The 20,361-nt window shown below is 40.6% G+C and overlaps 1 protein-coding gene across 8 annotated transcripts in view; it reads right to left on the reverse strand.

The window, feature by feature from the left end:
* Positions 1-14,555: 14,555 nt before the first annotated feature.
* Positions 14,556-20,361, reverse strand: part of RASGEF1A (RasGEF domain family member 1A) — a 111,043-nt gene continuing 105,237 nt past the window's right edge. For 7 of the 8 annotated variants that reach the window (XM_025044331.1, XM_015586614.2, XM_015586613.2 and 4 more), the window contains 6 exons: positions 19,979-20,081; positions 19,817-19,896; positions 18,879-19,070; positions 17,173-17,296; positions 16,617-16,689; positions 14,556-16,364 (listed from right to left, as the gene is read on the reverse strand). In XM_025044331.1, coding sequence (XP_024900099.1) covers positions 16,340-16,364; positions 16,617-16,689; positions 17,173-17,296; positions 18,879-19,070; positions 19,817-19,896; positions 19,979-20,081 — 597 coding nt within the window. In that variant the 3' untranslated portion in view covers positions 14,556-16,339. The other variant, XM_015586618.2, reaches the window with a different exon arrangement.

Genomic DNA, 20,361 nt, shown 5'->3' on the forward strand with positions numbered 1-20,361 from the left:
AGCAAGCATTAAAAAGGATATAGAAACCATAAAAAAGACCAGTAAGAAACGAAGAATATACTGGAAGGAATCAACAGCAGATTAGATGAAGCAGAGGATCAAATCAGCAATTTAGAAGACAATGTAGCAGAAAATACCCAGTTGGACCAACATCATAAAAAAAAAATTTTTTTTAAATGAGGATCATTTAAGGGGACTCGGGGAGAACATCAGGTGTACCAACATTTGCATAATAGGAATACCAGAAGGAGAAGAGAGAGAGCAAGGACTCAAAAACCTATTTCAAGAAATAATGACTGAAAACTTCCCTAAGCTGGTGAAGGAAGTAGAAATACAAGCCAAGGAAATAGACGTACAAACCCAAGAAATGCAAAAAGTCTCAAACAAGATGAGCCCAAAGAGGCGCACACCAAGACACTTCATAATTAAAATGCCAATGGTGGAAGACAAAGAATCTTAAAAGCAGCAAGAGAAAAGCAGTTACCTACAAAGGAGCCACCATAAGATTGTCAGCTGATTTCTCAATAGAAACTTTGCAGGCCTGAAGGGATTGGCACAAAATATTCAAAGTGATAAAAAGCAAGGGCCTACAACCAAGACTACTCTACTCAGCAAGACCATCAATTAAAATCAAAGAAGACATAAAAAACTGCCCAGACAAGAAAAAGCTAAAGGAATTTATCACCACCAGACTAAGATTACAAGAATGTTAAAAGGACTTCTTTAAGAAGAAGGGTGGGGGGAGAACATAAATATGAATAACAAAATGGCAATGACTATGTACCTACCAATAGTCACTTTAAATATAAATGAATTAAATGCTCCAATCAAAATGACATAGGGTAGTTGAATAGATAAGAAAACAAGACCCGTACATATGCTGTCTATAAGAGACCCACTTCAGATCAAAAGACACACACATACTGAAAATAAAGGGATGAAAAAGGATAATTCATGCAAATAGAAATGGAAAAAGAAATCTGGAGGGGAAATACTTATATCAGACAAAATAGACATTAAAACAAAAGCTATAATAGACAAAAAGAGACATTACATAATGAATGATAAAGGAATCAATGCAACAAGATGATATAATCCTTGTAAGCATTTATGCACCCAACATAGAAGCACCTAAATACATAAAGCACATATTGACTGACATAAAGGGAGAGATCAACAGTAATATAGTCATCGTGAGGACTTTAACACCCCATTGACATCAAGGGCTAGATCTTCCAGACAGAAAACCAGCAAGGACATGGCAGCTTTAAATGACACATTAGATCAACTGAATTTCATTAATATTTTTAGAGCATTTCACCCCAAAGCAATAGGATATACATTCTCTTCAAGTATACATGGAATGTTTTCCAAAACAGACCACATGTCAGGCCAAAAAAAAAAGTCTCAATAAATTTAAGAAGAATGAAATCATACCAAGCACCTTCTCTGTTCACAATGATCTGAAATCAGAAATCAGTTACAGGAAGAAAATGGAAACACACAAACACATGGAGACTAAACATCATGCTACTAAACAATGAATGGGTTAACAGTGATTGCAAGGAATAAATTGGAAGATACCTTGGGAAAAATGAAAACAAAAACACAATGACCCAAAATCTGTGGGCACAGCAAAAGCAGTCCTGAGAGGGAAATATAACAATACAATTGCATCAAAAAATACTTAGGAATAACTTTAACCAAGGAGGTGGAAGACATGTACTTGAGAAATTATGTCATTAAAGAAAGAACCTGAAGAAGATACAAATCAGTGGAAGCATACCGTGCTTATGGATAGGAAGAATTAATGTTAAATGTTCATACTCCCCAAAGCAATCTATAGATTCAATACAAACTCTATTAAAATACCAATGACACTTTTTCACAGAACTAGAACAAATAGTCCTAACATTTATATAGAACCACAAAAGACCCTGCATAGCAACAGCAATCTTGTGAAAGAACGAAGTTGAAAGTATCACATTACCTGTTGTCAAAGTATATTACAAGGCTGTGATAATCAAAACACCATGGTACTGGAGCCCAGAAATAAACCCACACCTATATGGTCAATTAATCTATGATGAAGGAGGCAAGAATATATAATGGGGTAAAGACAATCTATTTGATAAATGGTATTGGGAAAATGGAACAGATACATGCAAAAAAAAAAAATGACGCTGGACAATCTTCTTAAACCATATACAAAAATAAACTTGAAATGGACTAAAGACTTAAATGTAAGACCTGAAATCAAAACTACTGGAAGAAACATAGGCATTAAACTCTCTGTCATTGCTCTTAGTAATATTTTTTTCTGATATGTCATATCAGGCAATGGAATCAACAACAAATAGGACTATGTCAAACTAAAAAGCTTTGCACAGCAAAACATGAACAAAACAGAAAGACAACATAGTGAATGGGAGAAGATATTCACCAATCACACATCCAATAAAGGTCTAATATCCAAAATTTAAAAAGAACTTATGTGAGAGTGACATCACATATGAGGGAGTGAGAGATGTCCCCAGATCTCTCCCCTTGAAATAATAATAAGCCGAACATCTAAAACTCAATGAAAAACACCCAAACTCCATACCAGCACATCTGAGCATGGGATCTGCACATAAGGGCTACCACAGGTCAGAATCCCGGGCTGTGGGTGGTGGACTGGGAGAAACGATGCTGCCTCTCGGAGCCAGAGCTCCCTGTGGGAGGAGGGGAAGGAGGAGAAGGTGCGGCAAGTTCTCTGAACAGCACTTCCTTGGAGAGCTGTGAGCTCCATGGGACCAGTGGCAATGCCCAGGCATCAGGGCAGAAAGCAGAGAAGTGGGGACATCAGAGAAACTGGGACAGCAGAGAAACAAGAGTTGATTTTTACCAGTCACAGTTCCAAAACCAAGGCTGAGTAGCGGCCCCCATCCCCCAACCTAGAGGGCCCTTTCCCCATACCCTGCGAGACCAAATACTGCATTGCCCCAGAGGAATCTGAGTAAAAGCTGCCGAAACCGTCGCTAACATTGGCAGGGACTGAGACTGAGGGTAGCGAGCATGATTAAACATCTATAAGAAAAAAAGGCATTATGGAGGCTTTATATAAAGCAAGGATCCAAGAGGCTTAGAAGCCACCTACTGGAAACCAAAAGAAAAACATCTTCTTTGTAACAGGCAGGAGAGACCTTTATATAATAAATCTTTCTGAAAAAAAGAGCAGAATACACTTCCATTAATGCCCAGGCAGAGAAATAGTTTATTAACACCATGAACAACCAAGGTGACAAGGCATCTCGAAAGAAAGAAAAATCTCCAGAAAATCAGATGAAAGACATAGAAATAAATGATGACTTAAATGACAGAGAATTCAGGATGGTACTTCTGAAAAAAACTCAATGAGATCCAAATAGAGTTGACCAAATGGAGGAAAGGATCAGTGATGTCGAAGACAGAAATCTAGAAATAAATCAGAAAGAAGAAGAGAGAAACCGAAGAATGAAAAATAATGAAAGAGAAATTCAAGAACTAGCTGATATCATCATGAGAGGAATAATGGGCATTATTGATGGTGAGGAAAGAAGCAGAAACTAGAAAGTATTTTCAGACAAATACTGGATGAGAATTTCCCAAATCTAAGGAGTGAGCTGGAGCTTGGAATTCAAGAAGTCAACACAACACCCAATTATCTCAACACAAAAAGGCCTTCACCAAGACACATTCTTTTAAAATTATCAAAAATCAACAATAAAGACAGAATTCTCAGGGCAGCCAGGGAAAAGAAGACGGTAACCTATAAAGGAAAACCAATTAGATTATTGTCAGACTTTTCAGTACAACCCTTACAAGCCAGAAAAGGAGTAGAATCAAATATTCAAATTATTATACGAAAGGAATTATCAGTTGAGAATAATGTATCCAGCTAAGCTCTCCTTTAGATATGAAGAAGAAATAAAGACCATTCCAGACATTCAAAACTTGAGAGAATTTTCCACTACGAGGCCTGAATTACAGGAAATATTGAAAGGGGTCAGCTCACCTAAAACAAAATGACAAAAAAAACATACATAATTAGGAGTAAGGTGACTAGCAGGCAGACAGAAACAGAGGAGTGCAACCCTTACTAAGAACAGGGCATTATAAGCTTAAATAACAAGAAGATATTTGCTATAGCAAGATAGTAATGAACGTTCAGCATACATAGGAACAAAATGAGACAACAATGACTATAAAGGGGAGGACTCAAAGATCCAAATTCACAAACAGGAATGGAGTTAAGGCACATGCAGAAGAAAAGGGATGACTGTATGTATATAACTGTCCTTTACATATTCATAATGGTAGCCACACGCCAAAGATTCAGAACTGAAGTATATAACATCAAACAAGAAAGACCAGAGGGAAAATCCACAAAAGCCAACCAAAATAGAGAAAACAGAAACGTAAGGAAAAGGGAGCAATGGAAACACTGACCTACCAGAAAACAAAAGATAAAATGGCTATAAGAAAACTCCATATTTCAATAATCACCGTAAATGTAAATGGACTGAACTCACCAATAAAAAGGCACAGAATTGCAGAATGGTTCAAACAAAACAAAAAACAACCATATGCACCCTCCAGGAGACACATCTCCGTTCCAAAGACAAATACAGACTCAAAGTGAAAGGGAGGAAAATGATATTTCAAGCAAATGGCATTCAGAGAAAAGTGGGAGTAGAGATACTAATATCAGAGGAAATAGACATCAAAATAACAAAGTTAAAGATACTGAGGGACACTTCGTAGTGATAAAGGGAATCATGCACCAAGAAGACAAAACACTTATTAATATCTATGCTCACAATCAGAGAACCCCAAAATATATAAAGCAATTACTAACAGAAAAGGGAGAAACAGACCAAAACACTATCATAGTAGCGGACCTAAATACCCCACTGTCAGATATGGATAGATCATCCAAACAGAAAATCAATAAGGAAATAACATCCTTAAATGACACATTAGACCAACTGGGCACAATTGACATTTACAGAGCCTTTGATTCCAAAACAGCTGCTTATACATTCTTCTCTAGTGCGCATGAAACATTCTCAAAGATTGACCACATACTGGGACTCAGAGATAGCCTGAACAAATGTAAGAGGGTTGAAACCATACCAACCATATTCTCTTATCATAATGCTTTGAAACTTGAAACCAACTGTAAAAAAAAAGCAGGAAGAACCACAAATACATGGACATTAAACAACATACTACTGAAAAATGACTGGGTTAAAGAAGAAATAAAAAGAGAGATCAAGAGATACATAGAAATGAAGGATAATGATAGTACAACATAACAAAACTTTTGAAACACAGGAAAACCAGTCATAAGAGGAAAGTTCATATAATTACAAGCCTACCTCCAAAAACAAGAACGAGCCCAAATGAACAGCCTAACGCTTTATCTTAAAAAAATAGAAAAGGAAGAAAAAATGAAGCCTAACGTCAGCAGAAGGAAGGAAATAATCAAAATTAGAGCAGAAATAAATGAAATTGAAAAAAAAAATAAATGCAACAAAGAGCTGGTTCTTTGAGAAGGTTAATAAAATTAAACCCCTGCCTAGGCTCACTAAAGAAAAAAGAGAAAGGACACAAATAAACAAAATCAGGGAAGAAAGAAGAGAAAGTACAACAGACACTGCAGAAATACAAAGGATCATACAAGAATGCTATTAAAAAGCATGTAACACCAAATTTAATAACCTAGAAGAAATGGACCAGTACTTAGAAAAATACAACCTTCCTAGACTGAATCACAAAGAACTGGAAAATAGAAATAGACCAATCAGCAGTATGGAAATTGAAGCAATCATCAAAAACCTACCAAAAAGTAAAAGTCCAGGACCAGATGTCTTCACCAGTGAATTCTACCAAACATTCAAAGAAAATTTAATACCTATTCTCAAAATCTTCCAAAAAAATATTGAAGAGGAGGCAATACTTCCCTACTTTATTTATGAGGCCAATATCACCCTGATACCAAAACCTGGTAAAGATAACACAAAAAAAGAAAACTACAAACCAATATCTCTCATGAACACAGATGCAAAAATCCTAAATAAGATACTAATGAACCCAATACAGCAACATATTAAAAAGATTATACATCACGATCAAGTGGGCTTCATCCCAGAGGCACAGGAATGGTTCAACATAAGCAAATCAATTAATGTAATACACCACATAAACAAATTAAAAAATAAGAATCATTTGATCGTATCAATAGATGCAGAAAAAGCCTTCGACAAGACACAGCACCTATTATGATCAAAACACTTAACAAAATCTGTGTAGAGGAAAGTACCTTAACATAATAAAGGCCATATATGACAAAGCCCCAGCCAACATTTTACTTAATGGTGAAAAACTAAAAACCTTCCCTCTAAGATCAGGAACAAGGCAAGGCTGTCCACTATTGCTACTGTTATTCAGTATAACAATGGAGGTCCTAGTGAGTGCAATCAGGCAAGAGAAAGAGATAAAAGCCATCCAAATAGGAAACAAAGAAGTCAAACTGTCATTATGCGTGGATGACATGATTCTCTATGTAGAAAATTCTAAATACTCCACAAGAACACTACTAAAAACAATAAGCAAATACAGTAAAGTTTCTGGATACGAAATCAATGTTCAAAAATCAATATCATTCCTATACTCTTAATAATAAAGTGTCAGAAAAAGAAGTGGAAAAAATAATTTCTTTTGCAACAAAAAGAATAAAATACCTAGGAATAAATCTAACGAATCATGTGAAGGACCTATATAATGAAAACTATAAGACCCTGTTAAAAGAAATTGAAGAGGATACAAAGAAATGGAAATGTATTCCGAGTTCTTGGGTTGGAAGAATCAACATAATTAAAGTGACTTTATTACCTAAAGAATTATAGAGATTTAATGCAATTTCCATCAAAATCCCATCAGCATTTTTTGAAGAAATAGAACCAAAACTCATCAGATTTGTATGGAAGCACAAAAGACATCGAACTGTGAAAGCCATCCTGAGAAAATAGAATGAGGATGGAGGCATCATTCTTCCCAACTTCAAATATACTACAGAGCAAGAGTAATCAAAACGGCATGGTATTGGCAGCAAAACAGACACATGGAACAATGGAACAGAATCTAGACCCCAGAAATAAACCCATGTTTATGGGCAGATAATTTTCGACAAAAGAAGCCAGTAATATACAGAGGAGAAAGGAAAGTCTCTTCAATAAATGGTGCTGGGAAAACTGGAAAGCCACCCACAAAAGAATGAAATTAGACTTGTCTATCACCACAACAAAAATTAACTCAAAATGGATTAAGGACCTGAATATAAGACCTGAAACAATAAAATGCATAGAAGAAAACATAGAAACTAAACTCAAGGACCTTGGACTTAAAGAGGATTTTATGAATTTGACCTCAAAGGCAAGGGAAGTAAAACCAAAAATAAACAAATAGGACCACATCAAACTAAAAAGCTTCTGCTCAGCAAAAGTAATCATCAACAAGGTAAAGAGACAACCATCCAAATGGGAAAATATATTTGCAAGCAACACCTCCAATAAGGGCCTAATATCCAAAATATACAAAGAACTCATACAACTCAATAACAACAACAAAACAAATGATCCAATCAAAAACTGGGCAGTGGACCTGGACAGACACTTCTCCCTAGAGGACATACAAATGGTCAACAAATATATGAAAAGATGCTCAACATCGCTAGCTATTAGGGAAATGCAAATCACAACCACAATGAGATACCATCTCACACCTGTTAGAATAGCTATAATCAACAGGACAAGTAATAACAAATGTTGGAGAGGATGCAGAGAAAAAGGAATTCTCAGACACTGCTGTAGGGACTGCAAATTAGTACAGCTACTATGGAAAACAGTATGGAGTTTCCTCAAAAAACTAAGAATTGATCTACCATATGATCCAGCAATCCCTCTATTGTGTATTTACCCCAAATACTTGAAAACTCATATCTGAAAAGATATTTGCACACCGACGTTCATAGCAGCATTATTCTCAGTGGCCAGGACATGGAAGCAACTGAAGTGACCTACTATAGAAGACTGGCTAAAGAAGCTGTGGTACATATATACAATGGAATATTACTCAGCCATAAGAAGAGATGAAATACTGCCATTTGCAACAACATGGATGGACCTTGAAATAATCATACTAAGTAAAATTAGCCAGACAGAAACCTTGAAAATCACATGATATCACAAATGTGGGCTATAAACCTAAAAGTAACAAATGAACAGGACAAACAGAGACTCATGGACATGGTTACACTAGTGTATCTAGTGTACACTAGTGGTTAACAAGGAGTAAGTGAGTGGGGGGAGGTAGTTGGGGTAAACTGGGTCAAATATGTGGTGATAGAAATAAATCTAACTATGGGAGGTGAATACACAGTGTAAATATATATATATGCCTTACTGTTTAAGTGTATAGCTGAAAGTTATTGGCTTTTGTTAACCAATCAATCAATCAATGAATAAATGAATAAATAGTTTTTAAAAAAGAATTCATGCAACTGTACACTCCCAAAAAACTTCAATTAAAAAATGGTCAGAGGATCTGAATAGACATTTCTCCAAAGAGAATATACAGATGTCCAATAGATATATGAAAAGATGCTCGACATCACTAATCACTAGGGAAATGCAAATTAAAACCACAATGAGATCACCTCACACCTGTCAGTATGGCCATCATCAGTAAATCAACAAACAAGTGTTGGTGTGAATATGCAGAAAAGGGAACTCTCATTCACTATTGGTGGGATTGCAAATTGATGCAGCTGCTGTGAAAAAAAATTAAAAATAGAACTACCATATGACCCAGCAATTACACTTCTGGGTATTTACCTGTAGAAATTCAAAACGTTAATTAGGAAAAATATATGCATCCCTATTTTCATTGCAGCATCATTTACTGTATCAAAATTATGGAAGCAACCTAAGTTCCAGCAGTAGATGATTGGATGAAGAAGTTATGGTACATATATACAATAGAATATTACTCACCCATAAAAAGGAATGAAATTTTAACATTGGATGGACCAGGAGGGTATTATTCTAAGTTAAAAAAAAAATGTCAGACAGACAAATACCGTATGATCCCTCTTATGTGTTGAATCTAAATAACACAATAAACGAAACAGAAACAGATTCATAGATGCAGAAAACAAACTGTTGGTTACCAGATGGGAAGGCCTTAGAGGGTAGGATGAAAAACATAAGGGATTAAGAAGAACAAATTGAGACAGCAAAAAGTGGTATAGAAGATAGAGGCTTTGTTCATCCCTCTTGCGACTACATCAAAGTTGGGACAGAAATATGGAGAAAACAGCAAGCAAAGTCGCCTAGGAACTAGATGAACAGAAGCATTACAACTAAGGAGAGAAATAATTAATCAACCTGCAATGGTAGAAGGGAGGAGGAGGTGAAGATGTGAGGCTTGCCTTGCCCAAGTGGCTGGTGGGACAGAGGCTATGGCAGCTACAGACGCCTCTTAAAGAAGACGTGTCCACGACCAGATTTTCATGGTGACAAACCTGCTGACTCTTAGCACCAGCACCGAGTGGGCTGCTTGTGGGGCACCAGGAACTTATAGGGGGACACTGAGTTTATGGAGCAAAGGCTGGAGGCGAGGCTCTTCTCCTGGGCAGAAGTTCTGGTGGTATACATTGTTTCTTTGTTGTGCCCTCCCCCCTCCCAGTGTGTGTATGCAGCACTGCCATAGCTGAGATGTCATCCAGCTGGGTAACAGAGATCGCTCTGCCCAGAGGATTCCGTGAAACTCTGCCTCCCCCAACTTGTGGCCCCACCCAAGACACATTCAGGTGTATCCTTGTGAGTTCGGTGCTCCTTACTGAGCCAATCTTAAGACCCACACTTGTGGCAACTGGCCTTCGTTTCTGGCATGGCCTCTTAAGGGAACTGTAAGCACAGCATCTGTGTATTCTTTGCTGACTCTTAATAGGTGGCCCCAGGCTAGGACTAAACCTGGTTTGCAGTTGAAGCCCTCTCAGGACCACTGGACACCTACTACACAAAGCCACACTAATAATACTGGGAGACTTAGGAACTTTGCTTAGTACATAGAAACAGACACAGAAAGGCAGCCAAAATGGGAAGACAAAGAAACAGAAGCCATCTGAGAGAACAGAACAGAGATCCAGGGACAATAGAGTCAAGCAATCTAATAGACCCAGAGTTTGAAACACTGGTTATAAAGATGTTCAGTGAACTTAGGGGAAGTGTAGATGAACCCGGTGAGAACTTTAACAAAGAGATTAAAAAAAAAAAAAAAACATAAAAATGGAAATGGAAATTATAAAAGGGAACCAGTCAGAAATGCAGAACACATTATCTGAAATGAAGAGAATAGAGGGAATCAACAGAGTGGATAAAGAAAGAGGATCAAAGAGGATGGGGAAGCCAAGGACACCCAATCAGAATGGCAAGAAAATAGAAGCCAAGACTATAGTAATAATTAAGGAGTCTATGGGACAAAATTAAATGTAAAAACATCCGGATCATAGAGGTACCGAAAGGGAACAAAAAGTTGAAGAGCTATTTGAAGAAATAATGATGGAAAAATTCCCTAACCTGGCGAAGGAAATAGACATACAACCCCAGGAAGCTCAAAGAGTCCCAAAAAAGATGAACCAAAGAGGCCCACACCAAGACATAATTAAAATGCCAAAGGTTAAATACAAAGAGAGTCTTAAAAGCAACAAGAGAAAAGCAGTTAATTACCTACAAAGGTGCACCCATAATACTGGCAGCTCATTTCTCAGAAGAAACTATTCAGGTCAGAAGGGCTTGGCACAAAATATTCAAAGTGATGAAAACTCAGGATTTACAACCATGAATTTTTTATCCAGCAAAGCTATCATTTAGAGTGGAAGGATAGGTAAAGAGCTTCCCAGATAAAAATAAACTAACTTTAACAAGAAAAAACATGTATCAAAAACATGAATAAAGAATGGTAATAACTACATTCCTATCAACAAATACTTCAAATGGAAAAGAATTAAGTGCTCCAACCAAAAGATAGGGTGGCTGAATGGATAAGAAAACAAGCCCCCTACATATGTTGCTTTTAAGAGACTCTCTTCAGATTAAAAGACACACAAAGACTAAAAGGAAAGGGATGGGAAAGATAGTGCTTTGATGGATTTAGAGGGTATTGCATTGAAGTAAGTCAGATAGAGAAAGACAAATACCACATGTTTTCACGTACATGTAGAATCTAAAGAATAAAATAAACAACTACAACAACAAAAATGGAAACAAACTTATAGAGAATATTTTTAGAGCTACTAGATGAGAGGGGGTTGGTGGGGACACTGTAAAAAGGCAAAGGTATTAAGTACAAATAGATAGTTACAAAATAGACATGGAGATATAAAATGTAGCATAAGGAAAATAGTTAATGTAATAAATATGTAGGGGTAAGTGGGGTACTAGATTGGGGTAATCACTTTTGAGTTATATAGATCTTTAATAACTATACTGTACAACTGAAACTAATATATTATTGTATACCAACTATAATTGAAAAAAAAACTCATTGAATTGTACAATGTGAATACAAGCAACTAATTGTCTATTTCAATAAAGTCAGAAAAAAAAACTAAAAAAAAGAACTATAAAAAGAAGTACAAATTGGTAGTTATGAAATAGTCATGGGAATGTAATGAAAAGCATAGGAAATATAGTCGATAATATATAATATGGTAATAACTGTGGATAGTGTCAGGTGGCTACTAGATTAGTCAGGGGGATCACTTCATTAATTATATAAATATCTAACCACTATGCTTTACACCTGAAACTAATATAAAATAGTATTGAATGTCAACTGTAATTGAAATATCAAAAAGGAGGAGAAATGGGTGAAGGAGAGTAAGACGTTCAGACTTTCAGGTATAAAACTGCGTCATGGAGATGTGATATATAGCATAGGGAATATAGTCAATAATATTTTGATAGTGTTGTACAGTGTCAGATGGTTCCTAGACTTAGGATGATCACTTCTTTAGATATATGTTGAATAACTATGGTGTACACCTGAAACTAATACAATATTGTATGTTAGTTATATTTTAATAAAAATCTTTTTTTTAAAGTCTCAATTCTACATTAGACAATTCTAAACCATAAAGAAAAAGAATAAAAATAGCTAACACTAAATATATCCATTTGGTTAGCTCTGTGCAGTAAAGACCCATCGCTGAACTTTAATTACAAACTTTGTCTAGTTACATAAAAACAGACCAGAATGTGCTGTAATTAGCGTATTAGTTTTGATACTAAAATTTTCATTCAGTAAAGACCATTAAGTATCAATCTGCAATATATAAGCAAGGAATGTTAAACTATCAGGATGAAAAGGGGGTCCTAGGCTCACCCAGTTATTTCATCAGCCACCTGACAGTTTTTCATCAGTGACCTAGTAAGAACACTCTACCTTGGGTATTCTGCTCATGAAAGGTCTTCAATGTATTCATATGCTTTCTGGAATGAAAGTAGATTGAATGGGTGACTGAGTTGGCCTATGTCTAAGTATTCTTAGTTTAGCTACTTAAAAAAAAATGCAGTTTATTAGAATGGATTCAGTTCCTCTTAGCTAATTATTTTACTGTTTACTATGTGCTGAATTTTAAAGAGAACTTCGATTATTCATTAAAAATAATTATCTGGACAGTAAAAATATGTGTAAGGTTGTCCAAGGGTACCCAGCTAGGAATTGGAAACTAGAACTTAAATCCTCTTATGCTTATCCTGTCTTGCCTCCCTGAAGAATATAACATACATTTTACGTATAGGTGTAGTAGGTGTATATTTCACAAATAGTCTTAGTTTTATCACAGAAGTTTCTATGGCCTTATTAGAGATCCTTAGCTTATCTTCTGATCTGTAATGGAGATTTGTTCCTGAAATGTGTGTGTGAAGTGAAAGGTAACATTCACTCACGTGGTGGTAGGAACTGCACACCATGCTGGTCACTGGCCACACACCAGGAAGATGTGAGGAGGCTCTCCAAGAATGTGTGTGTTTGTGAATGAGATGGCACATGTATCAGAGGAGGTGCAAGAGTATGGTGTGTTTGAGTTTACTAGCCTGAGAGGTAAAATGTACCTGGAAGAGGTGGGCTATGAGGGTAAGCACAAGCCAACTCCTACAGGATCTTACCTGCCGGAAGAGCTTCTCAAACTTGCCTGGACTCCATGTTTCCCATTCAGCAGGTGTACTCAGGTGGGCCCTGAGCATAAATTCTGAACAAGTTCCCAGTGCTGCTGCTGCTGGTCTGGGACCCATACCTTGAGAAGCAGTGCCCTGGAGGGACTACCCCATGGGTGAAGGGGAGAGTGCCAGCTAGCCAGGCGAGCTCACTGTCCACTCCCAGCTCAAGCTCCATGTCCAATACAGACCAAAACTGTGCTGTCCCTTCTCAGATGAAGTAGGTAGAAACTTCCAAAATTTACTTAATCAGGAAATTAAGAATGCCATTGAATTTAAAGACCTAAAAAGTGGCGTAATTTATCCAAAACTCACATCCTCACAGGTGTCCTCATTTGCTCCACAAGCACCTGAACACCTACTTCATGTTGTCCACTCCATGAGGCACTGGGGGAAGGGTGCAGCCATCTATCCAACACAGTGACCATTAGCTATTTAAACTTAACACCCTCAGTCAGACTGGCTTCATTTCATTGCTCAATATCTATATGTAACTAGCAGCTACTATACTGGACAGTGCAGATACAGAACATTCCATCACTGCAGAAAGTTTTCTCTTGGGCAGTGCTAATGGGTCCAATGGGTATGACAGACACTAAACACATTAAAAATGGGCTGAATGAGCTCTGAAGAAGCAGAGTAAGGTTTGGCAAGCTGTGACCAGTGAACCTCATGGGGCCCGGGCCCGGGCACTGTTAATAGGGAAGCCCTGGGACAGGCTGGAGAGAAGCAAGTGGGAGTTTGCCTACGATTCTAGTGTCTCATTCCTTTCAGTTCCACAAACCCTTGTGTGCCCCTCCACGAATCCCTTTTCTTTAGTGCTCTTGAATGGGACTCATTACAACAGAAAAAGTCCTATCTAGAACTGTGCTTGGCAAGTGCCCTGCAGAAAAATGCCAGTAGGTGCCCTCCAGCTTCCCCCACTCTGGGAGAGACCCACAGTCCCTATGGACATTGAAAGTTCTGATGAGTCCTACAGTAAAGGAACCTTTACCATCATGTTTAAGTTAGGTTTCCCAAACATACATGACCATGTAATATAAGCACTGACATCTTTTTGGATCTTACTTTGAAATACGCTGCCTGTACAACTCTGCCTTGTTTTATATTTATTTGAAAATGCCTTTTGTCAGAATGTGTTGTGTAGGTGAGAGCTCCTTTGAAAGGCCACAGTGGGCCCTGGAAATCTTGTCCTCCGCTAGTAGCAGAGCCATCCGGCCTCGCTGGCTATGCACAGAAAGCAGGCACGCGAAGGGAGCAATGTGTTCTTTTATTGATGCAAATACATCCAGTCACACCAACACTGACATTCCTGCGTTACAGTACAGCTTTATATTCACAGTTCATCTCAAAATACCAAAACATCACAGGAAATGTATCCAATTGGGAAAATAAAGTGTCAAACGCAGACACTATCAGGTGGGTACTAAAATTGAGGACCCAGTGAAGTGTACGTGATGGGAAAGCTCCTTAATGCACATACAGAAAATGTTCTAATATTGTATTCCAAATATATACTCTCAAGTTTTAAGCCTTTCTTTATCTCAAATACATAAACAAAGTAATATGTACTATCAATAGACAATATGTACTATCTAGAATGTCTGAAAAGTGCAAAAACACTGTGACAATACAGTGTAAATATTCTTGTTCTACCCAGGGCTGAAGATAACATCAGCAGAGGCTCACAGAGCCACCTCCTTCCTAAAGCCTCGCCTTCACATCTCCAGGCTCTTCTGGAGCTGTGGGAATTAGGAACTAACTGGCCCATCCTCACCAGGCCCTCCAACTGCAGACTTCTGCAGAAGACAGGCGTGTGAAGTGAGACAAGGGTAAGTAGTTCCCAATCTGCTTGTGCAAAGCCCCCCGTAAGGGAGATGGAGTCAGTGTGGATGGCCCACCTTCCCCTTTCAAGAGAACAGGGCGGTCACAGCCAGGAAGTCAGAAAATGAGTGTGCTCGAGTTTGGGAGTGGAAAATACCTCCAAACGTCGAGCAGTTATATGTGCATGGGCTCCAGCAGTTACTGGCCTGGCTAATTTTCTGTTTCAGATTCCCTTAGAGAAGCCGCCACCCAGAGGGGAGGAGGTGGCTGTCCACTGGAATACTGGCTTATGAGTTGCTTCTTTTCACTTTGTAGCTGGGTTTCAAAAACAGCTTAAATGTCTCCATTCTCAAGTCTACTTTGTATGTTATTCATTACAGGTAAGTGTGTCTTTCAGTTACAGCCTGGAAAACCGACAATTCCACAACTCCTCCCACCTTACATTATTTTAGATATCCTCTTTTCCTAAAATGTAGTTGAAGAAAGCCTTGCCAGACATATTCCAACAGAAAATATGCTGTCAGGTGTCCCTCTGCCCCTCCCAACCCCATAAATCCCTGATAAAGTAAAAGGAAAATGTAAACTTTGGAAAGCTCATATTTAAAGGTTCACTTCCAAAAGTACGCAAATAAGACCACCTGGCCTCTCAGGCCTTGTTGGAACCTGGAACCTTAGTGGCCCATGTTTTGAGGGCAGGCTCCTGTAGTTTAGGGCCCAGTTTTCCCAGTGCCTCCCATGGCACTGCTGGGTGCAGGCTAGAGCAGAATGAGAAAGAGCTCCCAAGTACCCTCTAAGGCACTAGCCCCGACATCAGAGACAGAGGGCTAGAAGGGCATCCAAGCAGGCAGGGCTCACATTGGTTTTAGTTGATTTTTATATCTATATATATATTTTTTCCTACAATGTGGATATAATCAAAAGCAGAAAATAAAAATCTACATTTCATTAGAATGAGATGTTATCATGGATGTCATCTCCCATGATACTATTTCCCTATCCCTCCCCAAACGAGGGCCCTGCCCTGTTATTTAAAATAAACAAAAAACTTTGTGCCAAAGGTTGATACATGAAATAATTACCATTTTATCCCATAAAAGTTATATACAAAATAGACCTCAACCAGTGAGGCCACCACATCTCAACCCATATCAAGATTAAAACACGATTCACGTGTGTGCTTCATCCCGTGTCTGCAGGCGGCATCCACATCTTCAGGCTCTGTTAAGGAGAGTGGTCCTAAAGATGGACAGGGCACAAGGAAATGGTCAGACACCAGCAGGCCCTTCCCCTGAGCAAGCAAAGGGCAGTGGGGACATTCAAACCCCAAGTCCTCAGCCTCCCTCTAACTGGCAGCTGCACCAGGGTTGCCCTTCTCCCCCGGCTGCCTTTCGAAAGGGCAGATTTGTTATGCCCTCCCCCCAGCCCTCTCCCTTCCTTGCATGGGGCTGGTCTTGGAGGCCTGCAGGACTGTCCCTTTAGTTCTCCTACCTGAGAGTCTTCCAGCTATCCTTTTCCATATGGTTCTCTGGACCTTCACTTTCAAAGGAGGCAATGAAGAGTGCTGAGAGACAGGGAAGCCCATCAGAATCCACGTCTACTTGTAGTTAGCCTGCCTATCATGCCAATTATCCCTTTTAAAACTTCACAATAGGGGTGCAGCTAGGCCAAGAAGGAACTCTTGGACCAAGGAGACCGTGACCTCCAGCCTGGGCTTATCCATAGGTCTCTGCGATGTGAGGTTCCAGACCACATCAGGCCTAGGGCTCCCAACCACTTGCTCGGGGATTCTGAGAAGGTGCCTCGTTCTGCAGCACTGGCCCGACCCTGTTTTGGCTCTCTCAAGTGACCAATGAAGCCTGGTCTCTTCTTGTTTTTATCCTCCTTTATCTGTCATCTGCCCACAACCCACCCTCATGTACTCACCCCTGCCTCCCCTGTGTAGCACAGGGTTAACAATCAGGCCCATCCCCCAGGGTGACCCCAAGAGGGCACATGGGCCCTGGACAAGAGGGAGGGGGCTGCTGCTGTGCAGACGCAGCCTCACCTTCCTCGCTGTAGATGGGTGCCGTGAGCAGGTAACTCTGAATCTTCTTGTCCTTCTCAAAGGGACACTCTACCTGTGTCCATGTCATGAACTCATGGATCAATCTGGAAATCTCCCAAAATTTCTGAAAGGGCAGAAGACAAATTCGATGTTCACTTGTCATCTTAAGCTAGAAGTCTGGTCAGGGGCAGGGGATATAGATTCTGGTCTCAGTCTGCTGCTCACTTCCCTGGTCCTATCAAGATGGGACAGTGGCCCTGCACAGCTGACTTCATAGCCATGGAAGCACTTTATGCAATGTCAGAGCCAGCCTGTATCCCAGAGGACACACTGTCCTGCCCTCTGCCCAGGCATCAGGCTGGCAGTAAGGTCTGTGCCTCCCCTGTGCAGGGACCCCATAGGGCCCCATCTGTGACCCCAGGCTCCAGCAGGCATCCTAGCCAAAACCAGCACAGTACCACCAACCAGAATGCGCCATGATCTCATGTGGGGGGCTTCTGTGGGTATCTATAACTGTCTCCCACCCCTTACCTGTATGAGGTGAGCACTGGACAACCTAGCTCCCCATACACCTCTCCAATCACCTTTGTTCTAACCTCCTGCCCTTAGCCAGACAAGACTTCACTTCCACCTGGAATTTTGCTGCCTCTTCCTCCCTGCCTGAGTTCCCTTTGTCTAAAGCCTTATTGATTACCAAACCCTCAGTGGTATCCCCTTCTTTGTCTCCCTGGTGAGGTCAGTGCTGGGACCAGGATCCTGGGTAAATATAATATAGGAAGGAGGCAAGAGAAGTAAATGTTAAAACAAGCTATATTTAAGAGACTGCAATGTTCTGATCAACCCTAAGGCCAGACCATGAGGAAACCTACAGAACAAAGGAAGATTTCTCCTGGGATTGCTAACAAACCATTTCCCCACATCAGGAAGAGAAAACAGGAAAACAAGTCTTTAAGTCACACCCTACACAAAATAAACACAACCATTCATTCCCTACGGCTAAAACCAAAGGCTGAGAATTGCCAGCAGACCTTTCATGCTACATATTCTTACCTTTTCATGCTACATATACTCTTATCCTTTCACACTGTATATCCATACCATTAAAGGAAAATGGGTAAACAAAGTAATTCATAGAAACTCAGAATGATATATATATAAACTGAATTCCCAGAACACTCAGGGTCCCTCTCGCTGTCTTTTTTCAGTTCCTGTCTTTTTCTCTGTCCCTCTCATTGTCTCCAGCTCCCTCTCTCTATCATCTCTGGCCCTCTGAGTCTCTCTCAGCCTCTCTTACTCTTTGTCTCTGAGAGGAGACCACTCTGTCTATGGAGCATTACCCCTTCTCTAATAAACTTTCTTTTTAACTCTAACTCTGGTGTGGGCTTGAATTCTTTCCTGTACTCAGTCAAGAACCCTTTCTCTCAGTGCAGGGCCCAGTCCTGCTTCAAATGCAGGTTCCCTGTGGCTCCAAACCCTCTAACCAGACCAGCCACCCAAAAGGACAGGGATAAACTCATACCTGGAGGTCAAATGACCCACTTTGGAACTTTCAGTTTTAAAGACCTTTTTGCTACAGAGCCACACCTTGCCACTCTCTTGACACGGATAGATTCTACCTGCCCTTGGGCAAAGCTGCAAGGGCTGCCTGGCCCTGTGCTAGGACATCCTGGCCCCCTCCCCTTGCACCGCAGTGGGGCTAAGCTCACCTTGAAGTTAATATGCCCATTGGGCAGGTGGTTGGTGTGGATTTTATGGAGGAAGTAGATGTCCTTAATAAAAAGGTTGAATACAGGGATGACAATCTTCTCTCGGTTGCTGTTGGCCATCTGGGACCTCTGTGTGGCCCCCTGCAGGGCTGTGCGATAGTTGCAGAAGTTGCTTGATGGGTCCATGTGGTGCTGTAGGTAGACAGGAAGGAGGATGGGGACACGTAGGCAGTGCTACCCCTACACCCTTCATGGAGCAGAGTGAGTAAACAGATGATAGGGAAGGCAGTTCCCTTCTGGGTGCCTCAGACTATCACCAGAAAAGGCCTCCTTTCCAGATGTGAGCACCAGGGAGGGAAGCTCAGAGGTACCTAGCTGAGCACAGGGCCAAAGCCTTCCAGGTTTGAGTCTCAGCACCACTGGGAAAGCCATAGAGGTCTTGCAGCCCCCACACACCTCTTCCCTTTCAAAACTTCCTTTCAAATCCTTCCTTAGCCCCTCTGCTTAGACCGACATCTTCCAAATCTGATCAACTACACAAGACATACATGTTTTCAAAAAATGGATTCTGTGATCAAATGCATCCAGAAAAGGCTGTGAGTGAACTTACCTGTCAGGCTCTGGGTCACCCAGATGATCCAGGACCATGAAAAGTTGGGCCAGGGACAGGCTTGTCTCTGCTTAGTCAGCATCACCCAATGCAGGGCTCATAGGCCCACTTTTGTCAAACTCTTTACTAACTACTCCCCAGAGCTTGCTTTGGGCGATGCTAGATCTGACTAAAGTGACGGCTGAGGACAGCTCAGGCCACCTGCCTTACCAGGGTGGTCAGGTCAGGCCTGCTCAATACGCTCCAGCACTGTAGAAAAGTCCTGAGCGAGGAACAGAGTGCGATGGGAGGCCCACCCTCTCAACACAGGATGAGGCTGGGTGCCTACCTCCAAGACATCGAACTTGGCTGTCTTGACTTTGGACCATGTTTTCTTCAGCCGCGCCACAGGACTGAGGTTCATGCCAGCTGCAAAGGTCAGCAGGTAAGGTCGGGTGGCAGGGGGAGGCATGCAGAAGCTGGGTGGGGAGCCCCAGGCCCAGACACTCACAGATGATAGCCATCATGGAGTTGAAGTTTCCGATGTTGAAGCACTCCCGGGCCACATCGATGAAGAACTCCAGCATGCGGGTCCGATGCTTTTTCTTCACGACCTGAAGGGGGGCCAGTGGCCTCAGTGTGAGCCCCACAAGGGGTCATCCCCTCTACTACCAGTCCCTGAAGGACACCAGGTTGGTATTAGCCCAGGACCCACAGAGCTGCCAGACTCAGGGAAGGGGGATGCTGGCAGGCTGCAGAGGGAGGAAATGCAACTGTGGTATCTCTGATTCTAGGCAGAGGAAGAGGGCAGGTAGAGAGGGCTGAGGGACCCCAAATGAGCTCACAGACCATGCTGGCCACAAGGTGCACTACATGAATGAGTCTTGGTTGTAA

The sequence above is a fragment of the Pteropus alecto genome, unplaced genomic scaffold (assembly GCF_000325575.1).
Source record: "Pteropus alecto unplaced genomic scaffold, ASM32557v1 scaffold333, whole genome shotgun sequence".
NCBI classification, from domain to species: Eukaryota; Metazoa; Chordata; class Mammalia; order Chiroptera; family Pteropodidae; genus Pteropus; species Pteropus alecto.